The 21,550-nt window shown below is 41.3% G+C and overlaps 2 protein-coding genes across 3 annotated transcripts; one reads left to right on the forward strand and one right to left on the reverse strand.

The window, feature by feature from the left end:
• Positions 1-517: 517 nt before the first annotated feature.
• LOC137877099 (ras-related protein Rab-19-like) lies at positions 518-13,695 on the reverse strand. 2 transcript variants are annotated; one of them, XM_068716783.1, is made up of 5 exons: positions 13,666-13,695; positions 4,686-5,460; positions 2,435-2,618; positions 1,978-2,081; positions 518-1,897 (listed from the first exon to the last, which is right to left on the reverse strand). In XM_068716783.1, exons 2-5 carry the CDS (start codon positions 4,878-4,880, stop codon positions 1,712-1,714), a joined length of 669 nt encoding a protein of 222 aa, XP_068572884.1. In that variant the 5' UTR covers positions 4,881-5,460; positions 13,666-13,695; the 3' UTR covers positions 518-1,711. The 2 variants fall into 2 exon arrangements, with proteins under 2 accessions (XP_068572884.1, XP_068572883.1); XM_068716782.1 differs by lacking the exon at positions 13,666-13,695 and having other exon boundaries at positions 4,686-5,498.
• A 1,483-nt stretch (positions 13,696-15,178) lies between these two features.
• On the forward strand, positions 15,179-20,873 carry LOC137877126 (tetraspanin-8-like). The gene is made up of 9 exons (XM_068716825.1): positions 15,179-15,387; positions 16,133-16,198; positions 16,646-16,759; positions 16,908-16,982; positions 17,104-17,202; positions 18,218-18,304; positions 18,808-18,867; positions 19,042-19,125; positions 19,374-20,873. The coding sequence occupies exons 1-9, from the start codon at positions 15,307-15,309 to the stop codon at positions 19,476-19,478; spliced, it is 771 nt and encodes a 256-aa protein (XP_068572926.1). The 5' UTR covers positions 15,179-15,306; the 3' UTR covers positions 19,479-20,873.
• The last annotated feature ends 677 nt before the right edge of the window (positions 20,874-21,550 follow it).

Below are 21,550 nucleotides of genomic sequence, written 5' to 3' on the forward strand. Positions count from 1 at the left end.
CCACCAAATAAGACAAGATGCAGATGTATGACGCCATACAGTAACCTCTTTTAATGGAGGTCATATGTTTCCTCAGGTGTGCCTGGTGGCCTGATATCTGACTTTAACAATAATGATGATGAAAACAGTCTGCCTTTAGCATCCAAATCCAATATTCCCTGAAACTCCCCACAGGTTATATTTCAGCATTCAGAAGGTTTAACATGCACCCAAGAAGGGAATTTGGATGCATGGCAGGAAACAAGTCTTCAGTGCGCTGTAGACCAACAAAAGCCAACTTCCTTCTTTTTGAAACTGTCATCATGCAGATCCTCATTCCTGGTTATGGGTATCTCATGCTTTTGGCCCCCAAGGCCATTTAAAACCGGGATAATACACACACCACAATTTATCTCCATTGAGTAATATGAACTGAAGATGAATAAAATGATTTTATAGTCATATATTGACCATTTATTGCTTGTCAGATTTGGGGCAAATTACAAGGCTACGCTTTGTTCCCACAATTGTTTCACATGACTAAATCAATCAGGCAGATCAACTGTGTCAGTGTACGAAAATAGCAATCAGTGCAAGTCCTGCAACATGACCTTCAGATTGGTGTTTGAATAAAGCCTGCCAATTTGGCATTTGACACAAAGGCAGATTACATCCTGGATGCAAGCCTTGTCAGTTACTTTAGCTTGAGTGTTGAGTTGGCAGGAAGTGATTTTGGCAAAGTTCAGCCTGAATGGTGATTTGAAAAGTGATTTCCTGGGTTGTATGTTGGGTTGCACTCAATTAATCGTTTTGCAGTGCAGTCACGGATGTTTTAAATCACCTTTCTATTTATTGTCGAAGGCAATGAGCGCCCAACCTGCAGCTCTAGGTCATGTTTAACAGCAGAGTGCCCTCTAGTGTTCACAAGTTGGTGGTCAACAGCAGGATTTCAGGAAGACATTCAAAGCCCAATATATACATTTATGACAACGTAAGACATTATTTTGTAGTCAAACAAATATTTATAATTCACAGTCTTCTGGCGTGCATGCAGGTTCTCCAAGACGTTGTCACCCAGAGCACAGCAGCAGAGGATCACAGCTCGTCATACAGGCAAGAGGTCACTTGGGTGAAAAAGACTTATGCGCCATTATAACATTGAATAGTCTTTCTCAGATTCTCCCAGCAGAGTGAAGCATTAAGACGGTTTAGTTTTTTTTTGACAAAATACAACTTGCAGAACGTGGCTGAGGCCAGCAGGTGTAGAGAATGCTTGAGTGTTTTGTGGTACCTAACCACCATAACAAGATGCCTCAGATGTTACATTCAGATATCAATTCATTTTGGTAGTGCAAACTTAAAAAAAGGAATAGTAACAGTCAAACAGCAAGAGAAAATAATGTCCAGGTATAGTTGAAATAAATGAGATTAGTTTACTGTAACTTCACCCAGCGTTGATCACACACTGTCTCTTACTCCCCCTTTACAACACATGCCCGGTCCGCGTCCTTGTAGCACCAGCTAACAATTCTCTGGGGTCAGTTAAGCTACAAAAGCTTACTGAATTATACTGAATTGATTTTTCAATGCTTTCCAAAAATCAGAAACGTCCTCAATGCAAAGAATCTTGAGGGCCTTGCCAGCGTTATTCAAGGGTCCTTTCTTCTTCAACATTCATGATCAAAAGTGTCCTTCACCCTCATCCTCCTCCTCTCTTCTGTCCACATTTGAATCAGCAACATGTCTTCTTCTCTGGTGGTGTGTAGGCAGCTCCTAAGCCATCGATCGGCCGAGAGTTGGACCGGAGAAGTCGAGGTGTGTTGCTGCTTATAGAGTCCTCCTGCTGGACATTAAGGCCGTTACGAGACAGCAGCTCTCTAGCCATCATGATGAAGGCTTCTTCCACATTTTGACTCTCCTTGATACAGAGAAGAAGATAGAGCACTTTAGATTTTAGCCAACTCCTTAGTGTTTTACATGCGAAAGCACTCTCATTACCTTTGCTGATGTTTCTAGCGCAGCTAGTATGTCTTTGTCCTCTGCCAGATTGCAGGCTTCCTCAAACGGAACCTGACGTTCCTGCTTCAGGTCACATTTGTTACCTAGATGGAGACAATCAGGGAGCTGAGAGATGCAAACACCTCAAGACTATCTTAACAACAAAGTTGTCTGCATCACCAAATTTGTGTTGTGTGCACAAATTAGAAAGTACCGTAGCTTAGTATTATTACCATACATACCAAAGGTAAAAAGAGCTGTGATTGCTTTTTCTTCAAACAAAGTATTGCATATTAAACCCATACCTCTCTGACATGCTCCCATTGAAGGGCTATTGCACCAGATAGCATTATGTTTTCAAATGTTTCTTTTATTTTTGTCCACAAATCACTTCCAAAACACAGACACTTTATCCAGGCACCTCCACATGTTATTAACATGCCAGATCCTCACTCACCTATGAGAACCAGCACCACATTGCTCGCTCCATAGAGCTCCACCTCTTTGATCCAGTGAGCCACGGAGTCAAAGGTCGGGCGTCGTGTGATGTCATAGGCGATGATAGCGCCGTGAGCGCTACGGTAGTAGCTCTGGGTGATTGTACGGAACCGCTCCTGACCTGCCGTGTCCCACACCTGCATCTGTTACACAGACACAGTCAAGAACAAGTAATTAGCTGGAACAGCTGTATGGGTTTAATACACATGAACGGATGCGCGCACACACACACACACACACACACACACACACACACACACACACACACACACACACACACACACACACACACACACACACACACACTAGTGTGTCAGATTCCTTGTGTCCCTCTGCACAATATTCCCTGAGCATCTGAGTAACGTGGTAACGGCTGACATGGCAACCAATCTAAACTCACCAACTCAATTTGTTTTCAATGCCAGTATTGCTGGGACTCGTGTGCATCTGGACAAGCTTAACAACAAAATCAAAGCATCCTTTTTTTAAGTTTTATTGATAGAACTAAACGGATAAACAGGAACCGCCATTCGTTGGACTTTATTCTGTTATTTTTACAACCTTGTGGTGACCTTATATTCTAATCAACTGATTCATAAAAACATAGCGTGTCACTTAAACTGTGACGTAGACATTTCGGCTGTCTTTTCCTCCCGAATTAAAGTTCAGTTGATGACTTGTTCGTTTTGTTTTTCACCTTTATTCGAAAAAGTGGGGGAGTTTTCTCTATTTTCAGGAATGCCCTGAACATATTCATACAGTTATTTATACACACCTGGAAGATGTCAACTACAACCACAGTCTAATCTGGTGGCCACAAAGTTGCTCCACTGCAGCAGTTAAGGGCCTTGCTCAAGGGCACCTCAGTGGTGGTAATGAACCCAGATTTACCCTGCAGGTACAGGGGGATTGAACCGATCACCTTCAAGCTTGCTTCTCTAACCTTTAGGCCACCACTGCCCCAACCTGTTGAGTAGGGATGATGATTTTTGATTCTGCAGTCATCTAACTGGCTTGTCAACAGAACAAAAGAATTGGTGTAGGTGTGTTTGTATGTATTACGTGACAGAGTGTTCCTTCCACCTGGCTAGTACAAATCTACAGATAAACAAGTGACATGAACAGAAACATAATAAAATGGTGGTCAATTTTGATATATCACTGACTATATTTGATCATTCCAGGCATCAATACCCATAGTAGTATAGTAAGAGAGAATGTAACGCCTGTGTCGACCCAATGATCAACACTATGAACTGATGGGTTTTCAGGCCAGATGTAGTCAGATAACAGTATGCGGAAACAATCACTGTCAACATTTAGTTCCCTTTCTATCTTAATGACGGCACGGAAAAGTCACTCCAGGTTTATTTTTGTCCGTGCAAAAGCATTCATGCTCACCTGAAGGACAGGTCCTTCAGGTGAGCAGCTGGTCTGACTGGTTTTTGGACTGAATTGAACTGAAACTGTAACCAAAGGACACCGGTCACTGTGTGTGGTGTCATTTATCCCCAAACAAGATTGTGACAAGAATTTAAACCATACTTTTCAGTTGTCATTTTACCAAAAGGCATGTTTCAGTGCTAAGCAGCATGTCATTGTCAGAGCCAGCTGGCTCCACAACACCCATGATAAGGATCGAGGCATTTAGCAGGCATTACAGGGGCATAATGAGGGTTTCTGCAGGGTTGGCCTTGTTAAATTTAAGAATTTCCAATACCCCATAGAATGTAATTTGATACTAGCTTCAAAGTCATACAGGATGTAAGGATACAAATATGATAGAAAACAGTAGGGATGATATGGCCAAGAATTATTTATTACTATTGCACATTACTGTTAATGCTAGAAGTACAACAATATTCTTAATGATGTAATTGGGACCTGGACCAGTGTTTTTCTACCATTACTGCCTTTATCATTTACAACTTGTTGATACCTTATAAAGCCTGAAGCTAGGCTGATCAAATGCACATCTCACATTCTTTATCCCTTTCTAATGCCAAACCTTGACTTTGATTTACAGTCACATGCTGGCAGGCCCAACTTTGACAGCAGTTAAAAGCTTCAGTAACGACAACATTTACTGTGTGCTGAATCTATGGCTGGTTGCTCAGAAAGATCTGCATATGGGTGATTTGATGCTCTATACCTCATATTCTGATCACCACCTCAACACACACACCCTCCAAAAGACACAGAGTGCGTACCTTAACTCTCCTCCCATCGATATCCACGGTCCGTACAGTGAAATCCACTCCAATGGTGTTCTGCTGTCTTTCTGAGAAAATCCCTGACTTGAAATTCTGAACCAGGCAGGTCTTCCCTACATTAGATTCTCCGATCAGAATGATCTTAAACAGGAAATCAAAAGAGTCATCGTGCTCAGCTCCTGGGGTCTGCATGATGGAGGTACAGCAGTGTCTTCTGTGGATGTGAATGTCTCACAAATGGAGGGACATGCTCTCCTCTTGTCCTGTAGATCACTTGGAATGTTTGGACTTTGAGGCCAATCAATGCCGGGTTATCTTTAAGCTTGAATAAAGGCACACTCAACTGTTTCTCCTTTCAGTCAAAGCTACAGTTGGTCACCAGGCTAGATTTCCAGCAGCAGGTTAAATTTAGCCTGTAAAACCAGTTTGGTGTCTAGAAAGTTTGTTTGTCAAGATGTAAAATGGTGCAATTCAAAAGGTTAGAAAGTGCCTGACATCCATTTACCTTGCCAATATTATCAAAATAACATTTAAAATAGTCTAAATGTTGAACAATTTAGATTGTAGGCCTACACATTGCGTAGGACTAAGCAGCAATGTGGAAAAATCAACTGTGCCTGTTTTCTTAATAATTCTGCATTCTCTCTGTCTTGTGTCTCCAGCCAGTTCAACCTTTCTGTCCCCTTTGGTGCTCCCTTTTAGTTGGACAAAACCGCCTCAGTCTTTGCTGCTCCTTTCAGCTTCTTCTCAGGTGTTGACCCACTTTTTGGCCCTGGCAAAAGAAAGCATGAGTAAACATCCCATCCTTTTTGTCCACCTGTACAGGTTCTGGTTAGCCGTCCTTCAAAGGAAAAAGGAACTTCCTTAGTAAAAATATATTTTAAAAAGATCCTTGTCTTTAATCCAGGTTCCTGTCCAATCCACCTGCTGTTCTTTCACACACATGTCAGTTTTTTTCCTCCACCGGCTTCTTTGCCTTCCTTTAAATTTGCCTCTTTCTGTCATCGGTTATTCCTGTTCTTACTGTCTTATAGCCTCCTGCGTCTCACTCTCTCTCTCTCTTCCTCTTCATAGCACCTGTGGAAACAATAGAAACCCGCCCTACCTGTTCTAGGGAAGTAACCCAGCCCCATTATGGCTGTGGGATCCTGGGAAATGTAGTCATTTTTCCAGTAAAAAAAATCATCAGTCACACTAAAGAGGGCAAGCATATTGTGGGATGTTTTAACACCTTGAGATCTCTCACAATAATTAAAAATTAAGCTCTGCCAATTTCAACAATTCTTAGCCAAATTTAGGAGTTACTTTGCCTCTCTCTCTCTCTCTCTCTCTCTCTCTGCTGTTGTGGACTCATGGAGACACATACTGGGTGAATTGTGACTTGTGTCATACAGTATAAGCAAAATGTTTGGTTTGAATATGAAAACAATACTGCAGAGAGATTGTGAAAGATTTTATGCTGAATGGCCCCTTCATAACTTATTTTCAAAATGATGATCAATAGATGAATGTATGGGCCTCCAAATGTGTTAGGAGCTGCTTAAAATGCAACATAAAAAAAGAAAATAAAAGACTGCATAAATAATAGCTTCAGAGTAAGAGTTTTTTTTAATGAATGTTGTATAAATGTGTTTTGCAATCCTGAGGGGAACTTACATTTTACAGTTAAGCCAAGTATTTTACTAATTTAAATTTAAGTTTTATAACTCACAATACTGTAGGACAGCATTTTAAACAGTACAACCCTTGAATGAACTGAATAAATACATAGAAAAAGCCAAATGTGTCACACCTGTATGTCAAGCTGGGTTTTTGTCCTGTCTCCACGTTTGTTTTGTGACTTCCTGTTTTATTTTGGAAATTAACTCTCCTCTCGTTTCAGGTTCCTTGCCCTTTCTCATGTGTCACCAGTCTGATTGTCTTCCCTGATTCCTGATTGTGTCCACCTGCTCCCCCACTTCCCTCATGTGTACTTATAGTCTACGTCTCCCCTTGTCCTGTGCCAGTGTGTCATGTCCTTTCGTCTTGCACACCCTGTATCCACACTGGTCATAAAAGAGTCCACGCTTCTTACTGATGTTCACGTTTATTATTGTCCTCTCATGGAACACCGTGAAAACTAGAAGACACAAAACAGCTTCATGTACAAACAACAAAGAAACAAATGCTCTGTCTTTCATCACCTACAACAAGTATAACAGTACTTTAATGAGTTAACTTAATAAACTTTACCGTGTTCGCCTGGTAGACCAGTAGTAGAATAACATTACGGGAAAGAAAAAGTTCGCTGTTTTCACCTGCCATTTGTTGTCTTTCTGAGCTCCGCTTAACTTCCGGGTTAATGGTCACGTTACAACAACAAAAGCTCATCTATCATCATGAGTAAAACAAGGACAAAACGGTTACGAGTTTAACACAAGGTACCCGAAATTACAGTAAACGTAATGTATTACAATTGCAGAAATAAACTAAATAATAATACAAATCGCGTAACTCAACTTACGGTGTTGTCATGGCAACGTGTATACGCCGGTCAGCGTCAGCTACACTCCCACCAAATTACCTTTGATTAATTAACATCCAAATATATGTCAGTGACATTGTACACTTTTTATCAATTAAATCAATGGTAATTTCCAAACACATTGTTAAGGTCACTCAAAGAACATCTGAAATTGAGCAACTTACTTGAATAGCAATTTATAAACTCTATACCTCAACACAGTAGAATGTTATTAATAAAAAACACTGTTATCCACAGACATAGGGTAAATAGTAACTTACTTTCCTAAGCTTGAGAGTAGATAACTGATCACTGTCTGACTAAACCAGATTTTTATTTTATTTATTTTTCTCTTTTTAACCTTTAGCTGCTTTCCACAAGAATAACTAACTTCTGGATGGGTCGTTCAACAATGGAAGGTTTGCTAAGGCGTTCACCCCCTTTTCCTAACTTTCGCTCTCCTATCTGTATTTTAGCTTTTCGCACAAGTCCGTCATCATCCTTATGTACGTCGAGAACCCTGGCAAGTTTCCATTCATTGCGAGAGATCTCCTCTTCCTTGACAATCACAATATCGCCAACCTGCATGTTTCGTCTTGGAAAATGCCATCGTTGCCTTAGAGTGATGTTGGCAAGATATTCCCTTCTCCATCTGTTCCAAAATTGTTCGGACAGATATTGCACTCGTCTCCACCGCTTTTTAGCATACAAGTCTTCCTTCACAAATTTACCCGGTGGGGGCAATGGGACAGAGGATTTCATGGTGAGGAGATGGTTGGGTGTTAGTGGCTCCAGACTTGTGGGATCACTGATACTGTCAACAGTAAGTGGGCGGTTATTCACGATGGACATGGCTTCGTAGCAAAATGTCCTTAAGGAAGCATCGTTAAGTCTTCCAGCACTGTGTGCAAGGACGGAGCCTAGTACATTTCTCACTGTCCTAATCTGTCGCTCCCATATGCCTCCAACGTGACTTGAATCTGGTACATTCATGCGAAAGTCACACTGCTTATCTGCCAGATATGCAGCCACTCTTTCATTGTTCACTTCCTTTAGGGCTCTTTCCATTTCATGTTTTGCTCCAACAAAGTTGGATCCTTGATCAGATCGAATGTGTCTGACAGCTCCACGGATGGCCATGAAACACCGTAGGGCATTTATGAATGCGTCAGTAGTCATGTCTTCTAGCATCTCTATGTGGACTGCTCTGGAGCATAGACACGTGAAAAGGAGACCATACCGTTTATGTTCCTTGCGACCTTGCTTAGTATGGAATGAACCAAAATAGTCCATACCGCAGTAGGTGAACGTTGGTGAGGGATCAACACGGTCGCTAGGTAGATCTGCCATCCGTTGCTCCTCTGGTGGCCTGCGGGCTCTCCTACAGTGGACACACTGCCTTATGTACTCGGCTACTGCCTTGCTACCACCAATAATCCAGTAGCCATTGGTCCTTAGTTCATTCAGGGTTTGTCCTCTGCCTTGGTGTTGTGTTTTTCTATGATGGTGTGCAAGAATGAGGCGTGTAACAACACCATCTCTGGGAAGGATTATTGGGTGTCTCAGATCAAGAGGTGCAGATGCTCTCCTCAGTCGTCCTCCCACTCTCAGTATATTATCTTGCAGGAGTGGGTCAAGCTAGTAGAGTTGGTGGTTACAAGGCAGCTTTCCAGATTTCTGGCTGAGTATGTGCAACTCATCTTTGAAGGCATCTTGCTGTGCAAGCTTGGTGAGAGTGAGGGCAACCCTCCTTCTTTCCTCAACACTTAGGGGTTCCGTCTTCCTAATTCTCTTGGCTAATCGTTGAATCCGAGCAATGACGTTTACCGCTGTGGTCCATTTTGAGAACCGTGACAGTCGCTCTTGAAAATCAACTTGCCATGCAGCCTCCGTTTTCAGCACTTGAATTGCCTTGACTTCAGGGTCTCCCACCAGAAGCTCTGTAGTTCCGTGGTTTGTAACTACTTCCCTTTGCCATAGAAACTTTGGTCCTGTTAGCCAGTTTGAATTGATCAGCTCTGCTACCTTGAGGCCTCTTGAGGCATGATCAGCAGGGTTCTCCCCTGTGTCAACATAGTACCAATGTCCTGGGTTGGTGGTTTCCCGAATTCTCTGGACACGGTTTGCGACGAAGACATGGAACCTTCGAGCTTCATTGTTGATATACCCTAGGACTACTTGTGAATCTGTCCAAAAGTACTCTCTGTCAACACTGAGCTCTAGCTCTTCCTTTAGCATATTGCTTACAGCTGCAGAGATCACTGCTGCAGTTAGTTCTAGTCTTGGTATGGTGACTATTTTTGTGGGTGCGACTCTTGCTTTGCCCATGATCAAGGCGCAGTGCACCTTATCTTCACTTACCAATCTGATATATGAACACTGACCATAGCCTTGACTGCTAGCATCTGAAAAGTGATGCAGTTCAACTCCTAGGACCTTTCCAAAGTTTTCAGGAGTAAAGCATCTTGGGATCTGAATCTTTTCAAGGTTTCCCAAATCCTTCACCCAACTCTCCCACCTTGGCTTCAATTCACTGGGCAGTGGTTCATCCCAACTGATGCCCTTCTGACACATCTCTTGTAGTATCCTCTTTCCTTGAAGGATGAATGGAGCCAGAAATCCTAAAGGATCATAAAGAGAAGCCACAACTGAGAGTATACCACGACGTGTGGCGGATTTCTCATCTAGTGAGACCTTGAAAGAGAAGGCGTCACCTTCTACGTCCCACCTTACTCCCAACACTCTTTGCACTGGAAGATCGTCGTAGTTGAGATCCACATTCTTCACCTCAACAGCACGTTCAGTGACACAGATAGACTCCATTACCTCTCGGCTGTTGGAAATGAACTTGTGAAGGTGTAACTTCCCTTTAGCACAGACCACTTGGGTTTCCTTCACCAGTTTGACTGCCATGTCAACGGTTTCCAAGCTTATGAGGCCATCGTCTACATAGAAATGCTTTCTGATGAAGCTAGCTGCTGATGGGAACTCTTGCTCGTTTTGGCTGGCCAGATGCTTCATGCCATAATTGGCGCAGCCTGGCGATGATGATGCTCCGAAGAGGTGAACTTTCATACGATACTCTCTAGGTTCCGAGTTGGTATCTCCATTTTTCCACCACAGGAACCGCAGATAATCTCGGTCTTCCTTGCTAACATGGAACCTGTGGAACATTTTTTCCACATCACAAATGACTGCAATGGGATGTTTACGGAACCGGCAGAGCACTCCAGTCATTCCATTTGTAAGATCCGGTCCTGTTAGCAGATGGTCATTCAAGGCAGTGCCTTCATACTTTGCAGAGCAGTCAAAAACTACCCTAATCTTCTCAGGTTTCTTAGGGTGATAAACCCCTTGGTGTGGGATGTACCATGCATTTCCTAACCTTGCTGGCGTGTCTGCTCTCTCTGCATCACCATCCTTGAAGACACCTTCCATGAATCTCAAATAGTCATTCCTGAATTTAGGATCTCTGTCAAGTTTCTTTTTAAGGTGCTTCAGCCGGACTAGGGCAAGCTTCTTGTTGTCGGGGAGGTGAGGACGTGCTCTGAAGGGAAGGGGCATCTCAAAGTGGCCGCACTCGTTCTGCTGGATTCTTCCCTTTAAAACTTGCAGAAACTGAATATCTTCTTGAGATATGCTTTTTTCTCCTGGTCTGGTGTCCGCAAAATCGGACTCGAGCGCTCTAATAACAGCAGATGGCGTCACAGATGGAAGCTCCCGGACAGATATACGATGACACAAACCAGTCACATCCATGGAGTTCAGACGTTGTGGTGCGCTTCCTACGATGCTCCAACCTAGATCAGTCTTAATGGCGTAAGGGTCATAGTCACCTCCAGTGATAACCCTTCGTGGCGCCAGTGCTCTGGAGCAGTCATATCCAATCAAAAGTCCTACTCCACAATCCATTAGCGGGGGCATTTCTTGAGCTATGACTTCAAGGTGTTTCCACTTATTGGCGGTTTTGCAGGTCGGAATGTGCGTACGTTCTAGCGGAATGAAATCCCTTGTATAGGCAGGAGGTAAATCAATCAAGCTATCTGAGGAAAACCCTCGGACTTTAAGTCCACTAACTCTCTGACTCTTCACAATTGAATCTTTTCCCATCATAGTGGAAAGCTTTAGTTTTACTGGTTCCATCACTGCCTGCAGCCTTTCACATACCTCCTGGTCAACAAATGTGTGAGTGCTCTGAGTGTCCAATAGGGCATACACCAGGGTTTCTGAATCGGGGGTGTTAGGTGCTGAGATCCATACTGGAACGATCATTGACGTGCTCCCACCTCCACCTCCATCCACGCAGCATGATAGTGAGGATGTATTTTCTTTGGCTTGCAGGACACCTTGAGGGAAGGATTTGTTTGCTGCAGGATGATCTTCATGCAATGGAGTAGGATGGTTCCTTTTGCATATTCCATACATGGCTTTGTTCTTACAGTCTTTGGAGTGGTGTCCTTTCCTCAGGCATGCAAAACACAGCTTAGTATCCTGAATGAACCTTCTCTTTTCTTCCCCAGACATTTCCATCAGCATTTGACATCTGTGTATGGAGTGATTTTCTCCACAACACATACACTTGCCTGGGTTTGAGTTGTGAGCCGGTGAGTTTCATTTATTTGGTTTATTGGAATCTTCCAGCTTGAGCTCTTCTACATTATTGGATTCGATTATGATACTTGATCCATCCGAGTCCTTCACATTTGTGGCAAAGGCGTTTGCCTTTGAGCGGTTTGTTTCTCTAAATGGCTTTTCTTCAGAGGGCTTTAATGCATGCAACGATGACACCGGATTGCACGCTATGTGTGCTTCCCTTGAGATGAACAAAGCAAACTCTCTAAAGGTTGGATAGTCCTTGGCTTGATCCAGCTGTTCCATGACATAACAATTCCACCTGGACGTTACCCAATCAGGGAGTTTGAGCAACATCTTCTGATTCTCTTCACAGTCGTTCAGTACCTGCAGACCGTTGATATGGGGCATAGCATTGCTACATGTTTGCAGGAAATCACTGAATTCTCTTAGCTTCACGTACTCTTTCCCACTTATCTTTGGCCACCTGTTAAGTTTATCTCTGAAGGCCCGTTGCACCACAAAGGAATGACCGTATCTAGCATTCAGCTTATCCCATGCTTGTTGATAGGCCTCATCGTCCTTTCTGTAGAAACTGCCTTCAAGAGCTGTCCTTGCCTCCCCACCGATGTACTTTTGTAAGTAGAACAACCTATCGGCAGGATTTGAGCATCGTCTCTCTATAAGAGCCTTGAAGCTTGTGCTCCATTCTATGAAGTTCAGTGGATCTCCAGAGAATACAGAAGGTTCTGGAACTGGAAGTCGAGAGAGAGCCATTGACTCCTGTAATGTCTGCACTAAGGATGCTTCATTTTTTGTAAGTTGCCCTCCCTGACATCCTGCATAGGGAGCATGTGGATTTGTATCGTTCATTTGATTGTACACAGGGCTGCCCACGAGACTGTATTTCTCACTTTTTTCCTTTGACTCCTCCTCAGTATACACTCTAAGCTTTGCTTCAATGACCTCAATGTCTCTTTGATTTTCAAGCCTTTTCAGTTGCTGACGTTGTGCTTCAATGACAGCTTCCATTTCAATTTCAGCTCTTTTTGCAGCCAACTGTGCAGCTGTATCTGCTCTCTTAGCCGATATACTTGGTGACTCTGAGAGATGGTTGGAACGGTGGCTGAGTACAGTGACTCTGGAAGCTGTGGACCCATATATGGACCTAGCGTGTTCACTGTCGAGCAGCATCCGTAACCTTGATTTTTCCACCTCAGGATCAAATTCTTCTCCTTCTTCAATCAGGCGAACTTTCATTAGTCCCAATAAATCTGCTGACACAGCTGAGCATGCATCAATTTTTCTCCGAATTTCTTGGCTTGGTACTGTTTGGAGTCATGTGTTGTCGTATAAATGCTTCAATTCAGACTCAAGCTTCTCGACCACATCCATCATGTCATACAAGTCACTCTCAGAGCACTTGTGTTTTAATTTGTTACGGATTTCCCTAACATGGGTTTTCCATTTCTCATATGCTGACTTGAACTTTCTATCTCCTTGAGCTGATTCTTGCTCTTTCAGCTCCAGCATTTTGGGTGTTAAATGACTTTTGCATGTTTCTCTTGTTTTTTTCTTTCTCTGCTGCATCAGTTTCATAATTTAAGACTCCTTGCGCTTCTGACAGGAAATCAACCTGCTCAACTAACTCACCATATTGAGATAACAAATTACTATTAACTGACATTTTGTAACTTTACAGGAGCAACAATCATCAACTTAACAGCATTGCCTGAGTAAGAATGACAGTTAATATAAGGACAGTTATGTTTTGTATCACTCTTGTCTCTACAGTCCTGAGCACCTGTACATTCTTATTACAATGATCAATCTCTTAATAACTTTGTAGTGGAACTGTCCATCAATTACCAGAGGCGGAATTTATGTATTGCACAGTCTGACCTGAAGATGCACTCTGAAACCTGTAGTCCGCTACAGGAGATGTAGAACTGCACACTGAGACCTGTAGTCCGCTGCAGGAGATGAAGCAGAACTGCACACTGAGACCTGTAGTCCGCTGTAGTCCTCTGCAGGGGATGAAGCAGAACTGCACGCTGGTTTACTGCAGGGAATGGAAGCACCTCGGTAGGATGGAATTAGGCCACGTTTTCACTGTATCCACACTGGTCATAAAAGAGTCCACGCTTCTTACTGATGTTCACGTTTATTATTGTCCTCTCATGGAACACCGTAAAAACTAGAAGACACAAAACAGCTTCATGTACAAACAACAAAGAAACAAATGCTCTGTCTCTCATCACCTACAACAAGTATAACAGTACTTTAATGAGTTAACTTAATAAACTTTACCGTGTTCGCCTGGTAGACCAGTAGTAGAATAACATTACGGGAAAGAAAAAGTTCGCTGTTCTCACCTGCCATTTCTTGTCTTTCTGAGCTCCGCTTAACTTCCGGGTTAATGGTCACGTTACAACAACAAAAGCTCATCTATCATCATGAGTAAAACAAGGACAAAACGGTTACGAGTTTAACACAAGGTACCCGAAATTACAGTAAACGTAATGTATTACAATTGCAGAAATAAACTAAATAATAATACAAATCGCGTAACTCAACTTACGGTGTTGTCATGGCAACGTGTATACGCCGGTCAGCGTCAGCTACACACCCACCCTATGCTAGTATCAAGTCCAAGTCATAGTTCTGTCTGTCCTGAACCTCGTTATAGAGTCCTTGGTTGGCCTTGTGCCGTTTATTGCTTCCCAGCCCATAGAATTATTTCAGAGCCCTTTTGTTAGTGACTGATTATTTTCTTGTTTCCTCGGTAAGAGAGATTTTGGTTTTTGCATTTTGCCTTTTTGACTATTCAGCTCTTCGAGTTAAATCAGAGCATTTTACTTGTAGTTTAATACCTTCCTCGAGAAGAGATTTTTGGTTTGGCTTTTGCCGTTTTGACTTTGCAGCTCTTGAGTTAAATCAGAGCATTTTTTAGTTCTACTTTGTTGTTTTCTTCTTTCCTCGCTAAGAGAGGTTTTTGTTGGCTTCCATATTTAATATTGCCCAGCTCTATTAGTTTAGCCAGAGCACTTCCCCGTTCTTCCCTCTTCGGAGGAGTTTTTTGTTTCCAGGGGTTTCCCTGTGTATTTCTGTTGGAAATAAAGGATTGTCAGCTGAACCTCTACTCTGCGTCCGAGTCCTCCTCAAGAGCTCCCTTCGTGACAAAATGATTAGAAAAAGAAGACTGTAGAGACAATATCTCTGGATTGTGGTCGAGATTTGAATTTGATTTCACTAGCTCAGTAATTTCTAAGGCACTGCTCACAGTATTCACACCCATTGCACCTAACATTCCTGAATTAATTCCTTTAATCATGACTGAACACCATCCCTGTGCGCTAATAATCTTGATTCCAATATTTCCGACTGCACGTGAAGGCGGCACAGACCCCTCACCCAGTACATAACAGTGACGTCCTGTGCGGATAGATAGATAGATGCCCTTACAGTTCTAATCATAGGTCTACAGCCTTAATATTTTCTTTATGTGGAAGGGCGTTTAAAGCCTGGGAGAGAAGCAGCAGCATGCAGCGGAGCGCAGTGGTCGTGGTGGCGGATAAAACGAGTCTGAAAAGGCCGTTTATTTTTGCAAACGCTGTGCATATGGTAGGTAGCCTACAATACATCGCTCTTGAATGCAATTGAAGCCCAGAGGCCTATTTGATCGCAGTTTATAGTTTTTTTTCCTGTGTATAAATATTTGATTTGCTTGCTGTTATTTTGACGCAAAATCCTCATTCGCCCTATAATTAACCCAAATAAGACCAGGCTAGTGCTGTATGTCTCTCTCATTTAAACATGCTGCAGCGAATCCTCTCTGTCACAATTATTATGTTGGCAATTCCTGCGGTGCGTTTTATGTTTTATGTAAAATGTTTTATGGTTATATTCAAAGAAGATAAAGAGAATAAATATCACTGGCAGCCTTTATCAAAAAGAAGCCATAGTGGTGGTTGGAATTTGCTTTGACAAAGGATAACCCCACATCCACCTAGCCCCAGAAATAATATATGTAATGTCCTTATAATGCTTCTGTTTACAATGATTTCTCAGCTGTGAGTTTTCAGTCACGTGCAGTATGGGTCTGGATTTAGCTGTGACATTACAGTCCTGTAAAGGTATTATCTTAGACTAATCCTAGATAGCTGTGCCACTTCCTACCATTCGTGCCTACTGAACTATAAAACATTTGAAAACATTAAAACAATGGCTGACAAAATATAGTTGAATACACCTCTGGCATTAAAGAACTACAATATGTATTTCCTTCTTTTTTCTGTACAGCCTTCTACACTTTCCATGTCTTCTTCACTTGCAAACTTAACTCGTGTTTATGCTCATTTCTCCAAAGGCACTGTGCTTCTTCATGTTGACGATGACAGTCGCTTGGCATAGAGACCTGATACAAACTGGCAAAGTAAGAATAACTTCAGATGTTCTTCTGAGCAGATGGAAATAATTTCCTAAGCAGATAATATTATTTATCTGAGGCAGAAATAACTCTCGTCAGGCTTTACAAGGAAAACAAGAGTTGCTGGGACATCCAAGGACTATTTGGGGATTATTAATGCATGGGTTTACATGGTCTTCCATCAATATTGCCTGAACACACCACAGCTGCTTTTTTTATACATTACTCTGGAAGACCTCAGTTCAAGCTGTCATGTTGGCAAGCATCATGCAGTTGAAGTGTCCTTGGGCAAGACAGTGAATTACCTTCAGATGTTGTAGCTGGCCCTGACCTCTGACCTCTTTTGTAGCCTTGCTAGCTTGGAAATACATCTGTGACAAAAATAATATTAATATCAACATGGCCATGCCAGTCAATGTATCCCTTTAAAGCCAATGCTTTTTTTCTCCTCAGCTGGTGTCCAATGTTTCTGTCGTGATAATGTACGTTGTAGAGATCGGCTGCCTGCTGCTTTCAGTGCTCGGTGTGGTTGGAGCCTGTACAGGAAAGAGATGGTGTTTGATTCTGGTAAACGCATGTGTTCGCACTACCACTGTGTGTGTTTTTGTAAGATTTTCTTTTTACCTGTGTAGGACAGAGTGCATATGTTCAAGAGTGTTTTCTGCAAGTGATGTTTCTTTTTCACTTACTAATGTTGGTTTATCTGTTTGTGCAGTATGCAACAGGGATGGCAGCAGCCAGTCAAACAATAATTGTTAGAACAGCACTAAGTTACCAAGATGTTTATGAGGTATAGTACTTTAATACCCTGCTTTTATGAACAAATTCAGATTTTTACAACATTTGATGTAATCCTATTGTATTGAAAAGCAACTTTAGGCTACAGTATGTCTCGATTTCTCCCTCCTCAGAAACGTGTGCTCCGTGAGGAGTCAAAGTTGTTGTCCATGATGCCACTTAGTGGAACCAGCAAAGCCAACAGGACCCTGCTGTATAGTATTCAACAAGAAGTAAGGAACTATTATTATAATATTTTGTTTAGCTTGATGTTTATTGGGCAGAGTTTTCAGATGTACAACCCAGATAATACATTGTGGAGATTGAAAATAAATAAATAAAACCACTTCCAAAGGTATTTTTGTTCACCACACAATTAAAAAGTGTGTCCCATTTTTTAATCATTGAAAGCTTATACAGTAAATCTCATAATTTATACTATTAGTATTTTATTATTATGTTGTCTGTCCTCAATTTGTATGCGCCCAGTTTTGTAATTAGAGTTTCCATAATGCCGTGGAGCATGTAAACAGGAAGTACAATGTTGCCATAGAGTTAGTTAGCCTGCTGTGGCCTACAACTTGAGCCCCATTTTTAAGCCAATTTGTTCACATTTTTAGAAATTGTCACCATTAAAAGTATGCCGAATTAGCTATTTCCAGCCCCTGTTTGCAGTGAACCAATAGATTTACAGAAAACCATCCCTGGGTTACTCGGATACTGACGAAAACCTGAAATCTTGATTATTTTCGGTCAAGTTCTGTTGCGTCCTTCCCCTCTTTTTTTAAAAGTGGATTAATGGACGTGTATTCACAAGGACAAAGGCAATAATGATGTCCTCTTAAAGTGCAAGTCACACTTTTTGTAAAAATATGCGATAATGTCTGTGTGTCAAGATTTGAGTTAATGACTACGAGTCTGCGGACTACCATGAGCATAGGGGTACTTATGGAGGCTGCTTAAAGAGGACAGGCAACATATTTGTTTGATTTTACTATAAACTGTAACCCGCAACACGGACACACAAGTCACACATAGCACTCTGGGTGGCGATCAAAGGTGAATGAGATCCCACCAGCAGTATATTTAGTCTGCAGACAAGTATTCTGGTTTATCTGTTGTGGAATTTCTTCTTACTTGGCCTGTGTGTGTGTGTGTGTGTGTGTGTGTGTGTGTGTGTGTGTGTGTGTGTGTGTGTGTGTGTGTGTGTGTGTGTGTGTGTGTGTGTGTGTGTGTGGTCACCTCCAGTTTGAGTGCTGTGGTCTAATTGAAGGCTACAAAGACTGGGGCTCTTCCATCCCTGCCTCCTGTAACTGTCACTATCCAGGAAAATGCGTGAGTATCTTCCTTTATTTAAGCAAAATATCATCGGTGATGATGTCTCATTGGGATTTCTGGTCCTGTAGCTACACATTGTATTTCAGTCAAATAAGACGCTTGAGGTAAAATGTATTTTAAGTCTTGTGTATGAGTTTGACCAGAGAACTGCAATAGAGCCGAGCCATATTGTGACATACAGTATCTAGAAGTAGACTGGAATGAAATCTGACTTCAACTGACAGTCTGTTATGCATATCAATGATACTGGTACTGTTCAGTGGATTAAAGCTGAACCTGAAAGTACCTCTACAATATCTAAGAAATAACAACAGCAACAACATTAGGTAAGTAACATGTTATCACCACTGATGGACAAAACCGTATACATATAGAAACGCAAAAGGAACTGAATTTTTCTTTAAATTTGAATTTGTCCTCATATATTATTGATGTTGCACCCACCTTTCTCCAGTGAAGCTCATTTTTGTCATATCATGTAATGGGATTTTGTACTCCAGATACGACTACGAGGCAGCGCCACACTGGGAGCTCCAAAGAACCAGTACGTTTATCAAGAGGTAAAAAACTAATTATCTTATTTCCTCTCATGATATATTTTAAATTACAGTACTCGTTCCCGACATGTTCAGCTTGTGACTAAATGGCCAAATGAGCAGCAGTATACCCAGATCAGTCATTTGTTTACATACAATTGCCACGCCTTAACAATAAACCTGCACTTTCTTCCACAGCCGTGCCTACCAATTTATGTTTCTGAACTGAAGCTTGCATTCTCATTGGCGATGGCTGTGCAATTTGGAAGTGGAGTATTTTGGGTGAGTCTTTTGTCGTGTGTTTTATAGGACTTCACACAGCTACTAATGAAAAGTGTTGAATTGTTGCCTTGATGTATTGTAGGCTAAATCATTTTCATTATACAAATACATACAAATAAGTACTTCCTGCTATGCTATGAAGTAGACATATTACACAAGAGTTCTGGTGGTCAGGCCAGCAGAAAATCATGCGGTAGCCGTTACTGAGCACCACAGCATGGTCATAACTCCTTTGCTTCCCTTGCCAGGTGGTTCTACTCGTTATGAGCATCAAGCTGATGGGCCAGATAAAAAGAAAACAGGAGTTCATCGCTCTTCTCCAATCAAACAGATATGTACCTGGTGCCTTCTAGTCACCTATTATGTTTTGATACACGCTTCAAATTAATATCAAGCATACCATATTTGTATTTGCACATGTAAACACATTATGATGTATACCAAATCCTGGCTATTTTGTGCTATAGCAACGTATCTTTTGTTTTCCTGTTAATGCATGTAACTGATATTGAAAAGTAATCTACATGCAAAGATCAATTTCAAATGACTTTTTTTTTTTTTGCCTTACTGCTGTAAAAACATTGCAATTTAATGAAATTGACTGTCTTGTAAAATGTGCTGAATATCAATATAATCGGCACATTTTCAGATGCTTTTGTTTGAAATGAATATCTTAACAAGCATTAATCAGCCATCTGTTTTCATTGAGTAGCTGGAGCCAATCCCGGCATTTTGTTATTTACAGTAAGTGTTGTCTTATCTGGATTATATTCAGATATTATTTATCTCCATTTCCTTCCTACCCGCATACATCACTGACTTGACTGTCTTTAAAAAGACAGATATTAATCAAATTGCATATACTGTACCTCAATTACTCAATTAATGGGTTTAATTTAACATTTGTCGACTGGACCAACTTCTTTTAAACACATATATTTAATATTCATACTTGTCTTAAGCTCACTCATTGAATTTTCAGCATTAGAGCAACCAATAATCTTTGAACAAATAATAATATTAATAACCATTATGTAGCACTTTTCTTAAACAGTGTTTACAAAGTGCTTTGATTGAAATATAATCATTTATTTATTATTGAGCAATGTATTTTCTTGGGTAAATAATCAGGTTGGACAACGGAATGAGCCACAGCTCTCATTAGGACAACAGAATGTCTTGATGCCTTGTTATGCACAATGTATATTTGAAACTCCATCACTCCATTCAGTTGTTCTTAAAGCACATTTAGTAGGTAAATGATACCCACTATGAAGAGAAGGGATTCTGTTTGGTTGCACATTCAGTAGACATGCAGTAAATCCTCAAACGTTTTGCTTCCAAAATTTGATTTCAAGGTTTGGAGACGGTTTTGGCAATGCCACTGCAGACAGGTTGTGAGAGACTCTAGTAGGAAAGCACGTCACCTATATTCTTGCAGAGACTGTAATGTCCCACCTGAAGCCACTCTCACCGAAGAAGCCTTTACGCCACATCACTCCTAATATGACTTGCTGCATGAGCTGCCTGCGGTTGAAATGTCTCCTTGACCAATATATTGTCAAAATGAATTTCATCTGAAACAGCAGATCCAATGTCTACCTGTGCACTTTAACCATTAATGCCTAATATACAGTATCATGCTAAATATGGTATTTTTATTTCTGTCTTACAGTTTTTTTGTTATTTATGGAATGAACGTATGTAATATTTTGTAAATAGCAGGAATAAAATGTGATTCTTCTTCCTTTTTTGTTTGTACTTGGAAAACTTACATTTAACTAAGTACTGTAAAATGTTGTGGTACTTGTACTTGAGCTTTTCCATTTTTTGCTACATTAGACCTCCAATCCATTTTTGAGTGAAATGTTGTGCTTTTTACTCCACCACATTTTTCATGTTGACGTATTTTGACATTGAACTATGCTAATTCTTCCACCATTGTTCAGTTTATGCAAAAGAAAAATAACTTGACAGCAGGGATGCAAGCTTGCAGTTACAGTTGATTTCCATGTAGTCCATACGATTGATCACAGGATATCATCAATGATGTGAGGTTACACAGTTGACATCTTATTGGGAACTAGGGGGACAAGAATAAGCTCCTGAACACTGCTAGCTCCTGCTCCTGTACACTCCTTTCTTTTTTATGCAGATAATAAGGGAGTAAGAGGAGACACAGCTTTGCTAAAGAAGAAGAGGTTTTTAAAAACTTTGGATTTGCTTCTTTGGCACCCAAAATATGTCAAATACAGTTTATTAGTTGCACCTTCCCTGTCATCTGTTTTCCTATCTCCTCCTGCCATGAACTGAAAGCATCTCATCCTAGAAATGCTCTGTCACGCAATACCCATACGTAGATGGAATGGAAAGTGGCAGCGTGCACTGCTCCAGATCTTGAACAGTATAACGGGTGCACTGTAGC

This window comes from Cebidichthys violaceus, unplaced genomic scaffold (assembly GCF_023349555.1).
Source record: "Cebidichthys violaceus isolate CVI_PGR_0920_01 unplaced genomic scaffold, fCebVio1.0.p SCAF_21, whole genome shotgun sequence".
Taxonomy (NCBI): Eukaryota; Metazoa; Chordata; class Actinopteri; order Perciformes; family Stichaeidae; genus Cebidichthys; species Cebidichthys violaceus.